Source organism: Amphimedon queenslandica, unplaced genomic scaffold (genome assembly GCF_000090795.2).
Source record: "Amphimedon queenslandica unplaced genomic scaffold, v1.1 AMPQUscaffold_13051, whole genome shotgun sequence".
In the NCBI taxonomy this organism is placed as follows: Eukaryota; Metazoa; Porifera; class Demospongiae; order Haplosclerida; family Niphatidae; genus Amphimedon; species Amphimedon queenslandica.
In genome coordinates, this window is record NW_003546713.1 from 36281 (window position 1) to 48140 (window position 11860).

Consider the following 11860-nt stretch of genomic DNA (forward strand, 5'->3'; position numbering starts at 1 on the left):
TAATAATAATAATAATAATAATAATAATAATAATAATAATAATAATAATAATAATAATAATAATAATAATAATAATAATAATAATAATAATAATAATAATAATAATAATAATAATAATAATAATAATAATAATAATAATAATAATAATAATAATAATAATAATAATAATAATAATAATAATAATAATAATAATAATAATAATAATAATAATAATAATAATAATGATAATACCGTATAGGTGGTATATTTCACGGGGATTTAATTTCGCTAATTTCACGGTTTTAAAAAATTCGTGAAAATTTTTACCTATGAAAATTGTTTTTTTTACCATACTAATAATGGTCAGTAGAAGAAAAACGCAAAAATTTTTTCTTGTGAATAGGTTGAAAGGTGATTTTTGTGAAATATTTTCCCCAGGAAATATACCCCCTATACGGTAATACTAGAAGAATGTAAAACATTAAGAATAGACACTATCCTTTCATCACGTCCTGATGTACAGGTACAAATGTGTGATGTACACTGATGCTCAAAAATGTACGTGTACGTTACGCAAATGTGAGATATTCCTCAGTACATGTACATATAAACAGAACTACATTGTGTACATGTACAGGTACAGGTACTACACCTCACCCAATAACATGTAACATCAATCATGCTGTAACTACTCATGCAGTTATTATTGGGTTAAAGGCTTAAAGCAAGAGTACAAAATGGTATGGTTAAAGTGAGAGTGTTCTTACTTGTCCTTTCCCTATCAGTGTTCGCTTCTCGTTGTTCCAAAACTCCATGTTACCTCTTAAATTACCAAAACCAGCCAGGAAGATCAGAGAACCTACAAAGAGAGAGAGAGAGAGGTTTAACTAAGACCATCATCATGTCCACATATAAATCATCCAAACACAATTGGAAATATTATTAGTGGGGAATGATAGTACATGTACTAAGTAACCCGATATAATATCAAGAGTGGATTCTGTTTCTTTAAAATAGAATCAGCCAATACAATAACTCTAGTTAATATTTTCCAGTACATTTATTTTTAACATACATGTATTATTATTATTATTATTATTATTATTATTATTATTATTATTATTATTATTATTATTATTATTATTATTATTATTACCATATTTATTGTAGAGTGCTGTGTTCCTGTGAGTTATCCCAAAGTCAAAGATCAGATCACATTTGCTATTAAACAAAGCCGCCTTTGATGGCATAACTTTAAACAACAACAACAACAACAACAACATTAAGGAAACAATAACAACGTTAGATATTTTACAAAACACGTAATTTAATATCATCACCGGAAACATGTGTACATGTACATGTACATGCATTAATTTATTTCTCACTATAAAAAATTTGCTTTAAATTAGTGACGATAACGAATCAATTTCCCAAGGCTTTGAGTGTAATATGTCTCAAATAACAAAATAAAAAATACAAAATACTAGTACTATACTACATACATGTACATGTATTACATGTACATGTATGTAGTATTGATGTGTACTAATATACAATACTAATATACTAATACTAATATTACATGATACACTAATATAGTACATGTATTACATGTACTATATCGTAAAACTTTCCATGCACAGGTGGAAATTTTGGGAGGGTAAAATTTAGGCAAATTGCTAAACACTTTGATGATCGATTGGTTGGTTGACATGTAACTTCGGTGAATGTCCATCAAAACATTAAATTCGGCAAAATTTCCCCTTTTAAAATTACACGCTACCGTATAGCGGGAAATGTTGGAGGAAATTAAATTTGGCAAATTGCTAAATTTTGATGATTGGTAGATTTTAATTTGGCGAATTTGTGGTGAAGTGCCATTGAGCATGCGTATAATGGCTCAAAATGGTGGATTCTTACTTTTGGCGAATGGCTATCAAAATGCTAAATTTGCCAAATTAAATTCCCTCCAAAATTTCCTGCTATAGGGCAGAAGGTACATTATATATTGAAGGATACATCCATAAATGACACAGAACTCAGTAGCAGTTGGGGACCATTCAACACTGTAGACTGGGCCTTTTTTATCTAATAATAATAAATAATAATAAATAAATGAGAATATTAATTATAAAAGTCCACTTTTTTTGCTGTAAATAATAATGACATTTTAGTATTCAGTATAATGGAGGTTTGTCTTTATCAATTTTAAAAAACAACTATAAGTATGAAACTATACATGTACGCCACTTTAGTTTAGAGTTTTAAAATGCTTCCAAATTAATACTAAATTCACTAAATAAAATATTAGTAAAAACAATTAAAAGTGAACTTGAAGCATAATACACATAATGATTTTAATACCGTACTGTTAACAGTGAACTTAAAGCATGGTAAAACAATAATAATAATACATGTATTTAATACAGTACCTAGTGGAACCATAGACCCATCTCCTTTCACAGTCAGGTAGTACAAGTGTTGCTCCCCATAGTAGGACTCACCAGATTTATCAACATCAGTTGTAGTTAATACCAACACTCCTTTACCTAATGGACATGTGTATGTGTACATGGATCACTGAAGATATACAATGTACATGTATGATTGAATGAATGTGAATGGAGTGTGTACATGCACAGGAAGGAAAAGTTAATCTGATTAACATACATGTGTACATGTAGTCATGTGTACATGTAGTCATGTGTACATGTAGTCGTGTGTACATGTATACAAATGAAAACTTAAAAGATGAATGAAAGCTAAAGCAATGCACGTGTCACATATCAAGAAATCAATGGAAGCAATATGGATGAGTGTACATGTATAGATGTACGCATGTACATGAATGAAAGCTTAATGGATGAGTGTCAACAAATCAATGACAGTAATTAAAGTGTGTATGGGCAAATAAAATGACGAAATGTATAGATGAGACGGAACTAGATTAACAGTAGAATCATAGTGAAGAAGGAATTAATAAAGGAAAGTACAGTGTATGGATTGAATGGATCATCAAGTACCAGAGCATTTTATATGTAAGATGTACATGTACACGTACATGTACAAACATGTATTATATAGCTGGTACTTTTAGACATTTTAGATTTTAGTATTTTCAACATATTGATCAAAATTAAAATCATCATTATGAACGATTACAAGCATGCTCAATGGCACATGTAAATTTGTCAAATTAAAAAATAAAAAATTTGCAAATACAGTAAAATTTACCAAAATTTGACTTTAACAATTAAACTACATGTACATGTATTATGAATTCATGGTACATGTAAATTGTACATGGAGCGTATTATACATGTACATGTCTCATACCTTCATGGTCCCACTTCATCTGTACAGTGTCAGCTTTATAAAAGCTCTTATTAGCAATGACAGAGCCAGAGCCAGTAAAGACTGGATACTTATAAATCCTCACAACAGAAGGAGCACCCTACACAAGACAGTAATACAGGAACAGGATGTAAACAATACACAAATTAAATCAGAAGACATAGTAGGTTTGTAGCTACTGGTCAGGTATGATTGATGATCTGTCGGATTAGGTAATGCCATGGTTACTGGTGAAAGTACATGGTCCATAACCACTTTAAAGCTCCCAACATGAGGTCTACATGAACTGTATTTCCTTGAATAAGGGCCCAGGCATTTATGGCTTAGCAGAGGCAAAAATAAAATAAAAAGTAAAATCTAAAAGTGCCAAAACCCGGGCTCTAACCCACAACTTTATGTTCTGAAGACTGAGGCTGAATTATTCTTTTTTAGGCTATTTGGACCACTCTAAACACAAGTGGACATAACACTGGGTTAAATATGTGTATCTATACTGGTAATATAATAGTGATAGGCGCTTATTTGAGTAGGGCCCCTATTAGAGGAAATACTGTATATGTATGATTATATGTATACATGAAGAATACTGCATGACTTAAGGAAATCTCCAGTACACTTATACATGTATATTATATTATATTGTGAATGTGTACATGTATAATATGATCAACAAGAAAGTGTAACCTCCAGTAGTGTAAGCTAATTATGAACAGTTGGTTTATACTGGTACAATAAACCTCACAATGCTCTAGTGGGTTGGCATTAAAATACAAACATGTACTTTTAGGTAATATGCTTCACAGTCACCAGTAATGACCCATACATGTATAACTACCTTAAGGCTGTGTACATATGTACATGTATGATCTTAGATACAGTTGTATGTACACATACATGTACATGTACATGTGTGGTAAGGTACATTGTATACATGTACTATAACGACTAAAGGAAATCTCTGTACACATGTACATGTACATCATATTGTGTATGTACATGCATTATCATAGGGGATTCTCATTAATTAAGAGATAATATTTCCAAGAAGTATAAAGTTTCATTTTCCTACACATACGTACAGATGTGCCTGTACTGTATAGCCTATGATAGTGGTGGTTATCTCATTATAAAGGGACAGTAAAAGTACTAGATCAGGAACATGTAACCTAATGTGGATTGAAATACAACTCTAAAAGTGGAATATTTCAAGGAGACTAGTGTAATTTTATGATAAAAGAAATAGTAAAATTAAAAACCAGTTAATGTTTTATTAGTTCTATTAATTCATGTGTAAACTGTAAAATTGAAATTACGTAATAATTTTAAAATTAAATAATAAAGGCAATAAAATAGTTCACTGTTACAGTATTACATACATCATTACTGTATATAATGGACACTTTAGAAAGAGGGTTATTCAATTACCAGGTGGCTACAAAAAGGCTCCTAAATAGTTCTCAAGAAAGAGTTAGGAGTCATTAAGAAACTTCCAATTTGGCAATCTAATTGGTCAAATTAAAGTAAGAATGTCTGCTAAACAAAAATTTCCTTTGAGCAGTAATTTAAGCTAACATTATACATGTACATTCTATATTGTACATGTACTACCCATGTCCCAACTGAGTTTGGACCAAGAAAAACTGGAATAACTTTTTATAGGAATGTGGGATAAGGATGAGACTTTCACAGGTTCTTAGTCGCCCAGTGCCATCACAGGATCTCAGGTATTGAGTCTCTCAGCCCTTGGGAACCCTGAGAACCGGGTCCTCCCTATAAACCCAATGGCATACCAAAGCTAAGGTGACGTGGCTACATTTTTCAAATTCCTTGCAACTGTTTCCACTTCCTTTCCAGGACATAGTACATAAGTATGTATCTACATGTACATGTACAAGTATACATGTGTACCTTGCTTCCTTTCACATGTACTGATACGTGTAATGGTAGTGATGGAGATAAGGAGAAACTACTCAACTGATCAATAACTAGTCTATGTCCTGGAGACTTACCTACATTAATAACAACAACAATAATAACAATAATAACAATAATAATAACAATAATAATAATGATGATAATAATGATGATAATAATAATAGTAATAATAATAAATATATACCCGGACATCCTTCAAAGAAATGAACTTCATTTGTTACATTTCTGGCACAAACACTTTCATCCTTACTCCACTGTATTAACCTGTAAACAACAACAACAACAACAACAACAACATACCATATACATGTACATGTATATGTAGCTAGAAATACTGTATTGGTGGGGGATCAATATTGGCAAATTGTTGGTTAAAATGAACATCCACATCCACAATAATAAAATCCACTACATTCATTCTTCACATACTTAATGGAACTTGCCTAAATCCCGGATATACATGTACATGTACATTGTAAAATGTCAATTGCAAATTTTAACAAATTGTCAAATTCATGTACAATGTACATGTACTCCAGCAAAATTAATATTTCAAGCTATACGCATGTACATGTACATGTACAATGTATGCGTACATGTAGCTTACCAGTTGTCAAGTCTCTTCTGATAATATTCAATTATTATTTCTTTGTCTCTCATGCTCCATACGTGAAGGTTTGGTTTCCCAGTCTCCCCACGTGCCACAGCATATGGTTCCCATAGGAGGAGGAACGTCCCAAGGGGAGAGAAGGCAATGTTAGTGGCTGGATACTCTAAAGTATGGAGGACACTACCACCTGGCATATCACATACGACTGACCTACGAGGAATAATTAATAATAATTAATAGAAGCTACACATGTAGTTGTAGTTGTAGTAGAATGCTGGTACACATGTACACTGTAACTCAAAAATTTTTTAGTCGGAGTCAGCTCAAACTTTCTACATAGTATAAGTACATCAATATGTATTAGAAAATGTAATAAAATTTGGGGTGATTATGGGGGCCATTTCTCAGAAAAAACCATGGGCTACAGTACAGAGTATTTTCCATAAACTGAGCTATGCATGGTGTATGGTAGGGAACAGTCTATGATCCTTGAAATTGTGACTTGGAACTAATTCTTTAACAAGAAAGGAAGTAATACATGTACTTGTGATAATAATGATCATTAATTCAATTACCCTTCTCTGCTTGAATATGCTAATTTCTCCCCGTTTGGTGACCAGGCAATAGACCGGATATTACCATCGGAACTAGAATGAATGTACATAAAACAACTAATTATAATATACTCCACACATCCACTATACAGTAATATTATAATAATTATTAGTTTTCATTGATAAACTAATTTAATAAATTAGTTCCACTTCCAATCTTAACTTGCGCTTCCTTCCCCCTAGTTCTAGTGGCATCAGTGAACATAATTACCTGATTATTCTTAATGGATCTTTCTCTCCTACTTTCCATAGCTTCAACCCAGTACTGCCTCTACCTGTTGATAATAAAAAATAGTAGCACTTTGTCATTATAAATCACATATGCCTGAATGTACATGTGCATTAGAATATACAGTAGAACAGGTAAGTTTAGGGGGGCAAAATTTTGGCAAATTGCTACAATTTTTGGTGATTGGTGGGTTTAATTTGGCAAATCTGTGTCCACTCCATGTGCCATTGAGCATGTACATAATGGTACCAAGTGGTGGGCTTTAACTTAGGAAATGGCTATTAAAATTGCCAAAACATATCTCTCCAAAAATTACCTACTACAAGGTACACAGTGCTATAGTCTTGTTCATCGACTCTGATTACGTCACGTGTATAAAATGCCAATAATTTAAATTATGGGACAAATAGTACAACTAGAAAGCTGTTAATCCTCTCTTCTCTTCTTCCTCTCTCTCTCTTTCTCTCCATTAAACACAGCCAATAGTAGTAGTATCATCAGGCCATGACCATCAGTTCATGCATTATGTGAGTGTCGTTTTCATTGCAGGATATTCCTTATAATCAATCATCAGTTTTCTGTCTAATACTTACTTACAAACAAAGACGAATGATCGCTAGAAGGAGGAGGAGAAGGAATGGAAGAAGTTTGAGCTTCCATGCTGGCAGCCATTGTTGCAGTCAAAGGTTAATTAACATTAAAAATAATTTAATAATAAGTGAAAATAGTTATTGTCACGAATGTTTAATCGATGTTTTTAATCAAAGGACAATGACAAAAATATTTAAACTCTTATATTAAATGAATGACATTTAGTTTTTACATTCTTTGGTATCTTGTCTCTGTTATTACTAATGAGTGATTTGATCCAGGGGGTAAAGCATGATCCAGGTTTTTCATAATCATCAAGACTCATTCGAGCTTTAACAGCAGAAGCAAAGACCTTGTGCTCAGCTCTTGCAATACCATCAGTAACTTGATCCTGCAATATAAAAGAATTATTATTAATAATTGAGTAATTATTGAACCAGTCACAGTACAAATGATTGCATGCATAGCTAAATGTCTTAAATGAGATAACAAAATACAAGATGGGTATACATATACACCATCAATTCCTCATGATACTGTAGGTTAAACTATGTGGTCATACACAGACTACCACAAAAAAGACTAGGATACATGTATAATGGTGACATAACTGACCTACAAGCTTATATATACTGCATCACACTTTATGCTAAAGTCTAACCAGGATTATACATCAGTGAATTACATAATGTTAATGGTTTAAGCTTTCTAGTGTCTCTATCAATGATAATAACTTACTTGGTCTAATGCTCCTTCCAGTATTCTCTTGATTGATTTAAGCTCTTTCTCATTATTGATCAGTTTAAGAGCCGCCTGTATGGAGTCGTTAACATTTTCTTGAAAGTCCCTTGAATGAGTGATACACATTGTAGCATGAAGAGCATTATATAATCTATCAACATCAGAAGAGCAGCTTGAGCGTTTAGCCAATGGTTTGCTTTGAGTCAGGGCAGAGCATAAGAGCACAATTAGTATATAGAATTTCATTATCATCCTTTTTCTCAAGCTGTTGCAGAAATGCAGGTAATATAGCTAGTTATAATATAATACTTAAAGTTTGATTCTGCTATATCTTAGCTCTCTTTTCTCTCTCTCTTATATACCAACAGAAGGTGCACTCATCACATCCTGAACTTAGGTAAGGTGCTTTCCTGGCATAACTTATTGCAAAATCATGAGATAACATCATGCACAAGAAGCACATTCAGTGACGATGCACACTGATATAATTGCATGGAATGTAGTGTCAGGATACTCATATTAAATTATTGCAACCAAAATATGCATCTACCAGTTAAAGGAAGACACGAAGCAGTAGAAAGCAGAAACAGCATATTATACAGTGAAGACCTGCAAGAGTATAGGAGTGAAATGAAGCAGTATAGAAAGGCAACAGCATGTGAAGCACTAAAAGGCTCCACAACATAGAGTATTATAGGCTAGATAGGAAGACAGCAGTGCAACAAAGCAGAAGGAAGAAGCAACATCAATGAAGCACTGGAAGCAATACCATATAAATGCAATGACATCATGCATGATTGACATAACTGTATGATAATAAGAGATTGATGGAGTAATATAAAGCCGAAGCAATATTTCATAGAAAGTAATAAGAGAATGAACTACAAGTACATACAAGTATTAAACAACAAAGAATAGAAGACATGAAGTCAGGAATGACATAACGTATGATAGGATGTAATTATTCAAAAGGGGAAGAAATGGAGAAAGAGAGAGTGGGGGTAGTATCAATCAATATACATATGTACATGTATTTAGTTCAATGGTGATACAGTACTAGTACACATTGTTTAAAAACGTCTAAAAACCTGAGGTAAGTTTCAGACCAGCGGGGGAGGGAGATTTTTGCTCGTCCATAATGTTTAAGGTGACCTGTTTCACAATCGCTAAAAGTCTCAGCTATTGAAGAGAGGACCACATCAATGTCTTCAGTCGACCATTTCTGCTGCATTAGTGGCTCAATAACCTTCTCCATTATATCAATGAAATAATCCTTTAGATCTTTATTGTGAATAAGAGATGAGGCTATGGTCGTTAGCGTACGGGAAAGATGCTTAAAGTTGCTTTCTACAGAACGCATCAGCCACTGTGGTATGTGCTTCCTCTTTAAATCTCTCAAGACTAGTTTTTGATGGTACTCTATCCAAACCCTGTCTATGAGATTGAGTTTAATATCGTGAAGTTCTTGTAAGAAATATCTATCGAGTTCCAAGTCGTCGTCTACTTGTCTGTGAGAGCCTAGAGATCCAGAGCTCCATCGCTCTATCATGAGGTTGGCACACTTGGTGAAATCCCCTACACTGCAATGTGATAGTTTCTTTTTTCCGGTCTCGAAACGATTATGACAGAGGAAGACAATCGACGCATAATTCTGACTCAACTCCTCAGGGAGGTGAAAATGAACTTTGACGTTTTCTACGAGAGAGCCTTCATAGTCATCGACGACTTTCAGAACTTGTTTAATATTATCAAACTGTCTCTTGCAGGATTTTAGGGAGACTTTGGTTTTTTCGCTCACGTCATCAAGGTCACGACGGTTCTTGCCACTCAGTTTTTTGCCGAGGAATTCACGAACGACAGTTTCATCAAAAGTGTAGTATAGCTCAATTAGTTTATACCTGATGGGCGGAGATATCTAATGAAGAGAAAAGAGAATATCATACAAAATAAGATTTAACTACAATTAAAAAATACATGTGTAGTAATTGGAATTGACTGAATAGCATAATGACATCAATATGCATCGGAAAATGTAATGAAAATTAAAAAAAAAAAATCCATGGGCTATATAATCTTGGGTATTTTTCAAAATTTTGACATTTTCTTAAAATGGCCGTAACTTGAAAAATTGAAGTCGGAATCAGTTCAAACTTTCTACACAGCATAAGGACATCAATATGTATCAGAAAATACAATAAAAATTCAGGGTGATTTCGGAGCCATTTTTTTGAAAAAACCATGGGCTATAGCCAGGCCTGGGGTCAATTACAATTAAATGCAATCTATTACTATTACTATTACTTGAAAATTTTAACTATTATATTACTATTACTATTACAACAAAGTATATTACTATTACAATTAATATTACAATACGCCATAGATTTTTATAGGTTACTGGTAAAAATAATCTAATTTTGAAGTTAATCTAAGCCATTTTATAGTTTCGAATTAAGAATGCTTTGTTATATTTATCATAAAAAGTCTCAGTACTGAGCAATAGTTCCTGGCTAACATGCTATTTTCCTATTGTTACTTATTAGTGTAACACTGCAAGTAATAGCTGTGTAATATTGAGATTACATATTACTTTGACCATTATTACTATTACTATTACATATTACTATTACCCCAGGCCTGGCTATAGCCTTGGGAATTTTTCAGATTTTTGAAATTTTCTTAAAATGGCCATAACTTGAAAAATTAAAGTTGGAATCACCTCAAACTTTCTACACAGCTTAAGGACATCAATATGTATCAGAAAATGTAATAAAAATCTGAGGTGATTTCGGAGCCATTTTTTTGAAAAAACTATGGGCTATAGCCTTGGGTATTTTTTAGAATTTTGACATTTTCTTAAAATGGCCGTAACTTGAAAAAATGAAGTCGGAATCACCTCAAACTTTCTACACAGCATAAGTACATCAATATGCATCAGAAAATGTAATAAAAATTTGAGGTGATTTTGGGCATCAATATGTGTACATACATTGTGTATTCATATCTTTCCTGTGAATGACGTTTCCAATTTATAATGATATTCATTTGGATACCGTAAATAGAAAATTTTACAGGCCGCCATTGTGGAGGTATTGCTGCACTGTTTCCAATGGAGCTCGATACACTTTCTGCCGTTTTGTAAGAAGAGCAAGCAGTTATAGTCTCGAAAGTTAAAAAATTGCAACCTTTATCTTTCTTTTCAGTAATCTGCAACTGTTTAGAACCACTGGAGTGGCGTGGAGAAGTAGAATTGACAGTTTTTAGCCTGTCGGTCCATTGTAGCTAATGATAGTATACCTCCACAATGGTGGCCTGAAAAATTTTCCATTTACGGTATCCCAATGAATATCATTATAAATCGGCAAAATCATTCACAGGAAAGATATGAATTGGAAAATGTAATACATGTACAAATAACAATAATTACAATACCACATTCACGACAATCAACGCATGTACCTGAAACACACTCTGGTTAATGAAAGTGGGTGGGGACTGAAGATACGGCTCAATAGATCTAAACAATGAATACATCTCCTCAGTTTCAGATATCAAAAGTTGTGAATAATCCAAACCAAAAAAGCAGTGAAATTCCTTCGGCTCCTTCTTCTGTCTTTCTTTGGCAGCATCAGATGGACTGTAGCCATTGAGCCAATAGGAAAAGACTGTAATGTCGATATCGACTGGATTCATCACAGAAATTGTAAAGGGTCTGGCGGCCATTTTGAATCAACAGGCGTTAAGTTGCCGTTAACAAAGGTGTTGCTAGTTATTAATTATGGTTAGTTAGCTGTTGTTTATAAC

At 33.0% G+C, this 11860-nt stretch overlaps 3 protein-coding genes across 4 annotated transcripts in view; all 3 read right to left on the reverse strand.

Moving 5' to 3' along the window:
* LOC105314231 (eukaryotic translation initiation factor 2A-like) overlaps nt 1–7417 on the reverse strand; it is a 12372-nt gene extending 4955 nt beyond the window's left edge. The window contains exons 1-11 of one of the 2 annotated variants that reach the window (XM_011408276.2): nt 7318–7417; nt 6707–6770; nt 6457–6528; nt 5879–6091; nt 5456–5535; nt 5245–5345; nt 3319–3436; nt 2415–2531; nt 2002–2070; nt 1136–1231; nt 747–838 (exon numbers count right to left, since the gene is read on the reverse strand). In XM_011408276.2, the coding sequence (XP_011406578.1) occupies nt 747–838; nt 1136–1231; nt 2002–2070; nt 2415–2531; nt 3319–3436; nt 5245–5345; nt 5456–5535; nt 5879–6091; nt 6457–6528; nt 6707–6770; nt 7318–7396 (1101 nt within the window). In that variant the 5' untranslated portion in view covers nt 7397–7417. The remainder of the gene's footprint in view (nt 1–746; nt 839–1135; nt 1232–2001; nt 2071–2414; nt 2532–3318; nt 3437–5244; nt 5346–5455; nt 5536–5878; nt 6092–6456; nt 6529–6706; nt 6771–7317) is intronic. The other variant, XM_020001637.1, reaches the window with a different exon arrangement.
* A 38-nt stretch (nt 7418–7455) lies between these two features.
* On the reverse strand, nt 7456–8416 carry LOC109585513 (uncharacterized). The gene is made up of 2 exons (XM_020001638.1): nt 8054–8416; nt 7456–7706 (listed from the first exon to the last, which is right to left on the reverse strand). The coding sequence occupies exons 1-2, from the start codon at nt 8306–8308 to the stop codon at nt 7509–7511; spliced, it is 453 nt and encodes a 150-aa protein (XP_019857197.1). The 5' UTR covers nt 8309–8416; the 3' UTR covers nt 7456–7508.
* Nucleotides 8417–8863: 447 nt separating this feature from the next.
* On the reverse strand, nt 8864–11815 carry LOC100639501 (acidic fibroblast growth factor intracellular-binding protein-like). The gene is made up of 2 exons (XM_011408277.2): nt 11516–11815; nt 8864–9971 (listed from the first exon to the last, which is right to left on the reverse strand). The coding sequence occupies exons 1-2, from the start codon at nt 11777–11779 to the stop codon at nt 9096–9098; spliced, it is 1140 nt and encodes a 379-aa protein (XP_011406579.1). The 5' UTR covers nt 11780–11815; the 3' UTR covers nt 8864–9095.
* Nucleotides 11816–11860: the final 45 nt, after the last annotated feature.

What these genes read in the sequence shown, in the direction of transcription:
- LOC109585513 (XM_020001638.1), bottom strand. Translation starts at nt 8,308, where the DNA reads ATGATAATGAAATTCTATATACTAATTGTGCTCTTATGCTCTGCCCTG. An exon ending in TGGAAGGAGCATTAGACCAA is followed by an intron (nt 7,707 to 8,053) that starts GTAAGTTATTAT and finishes TTTATATTGCAG; the next exon opens with GATCAAGTTACTGATGGTAT.
- LOC100639501 (XM_011408277.2), bottom strand. Translation starts at nt 11,779, where the DNA reads ATGGCCGCCAGACCCTTTACAATTTCTGTGATGAATCCAGTCGATATC. An exon ending in TTAACCAGAGTGTGTTTCAG is followed by an intron (nt 9,972 to 11,515) that starts GTACATGCGTTG and finishes TCTCTTCATTAG; the next exon opens with ATATCTCCGCCCATCAGGTA.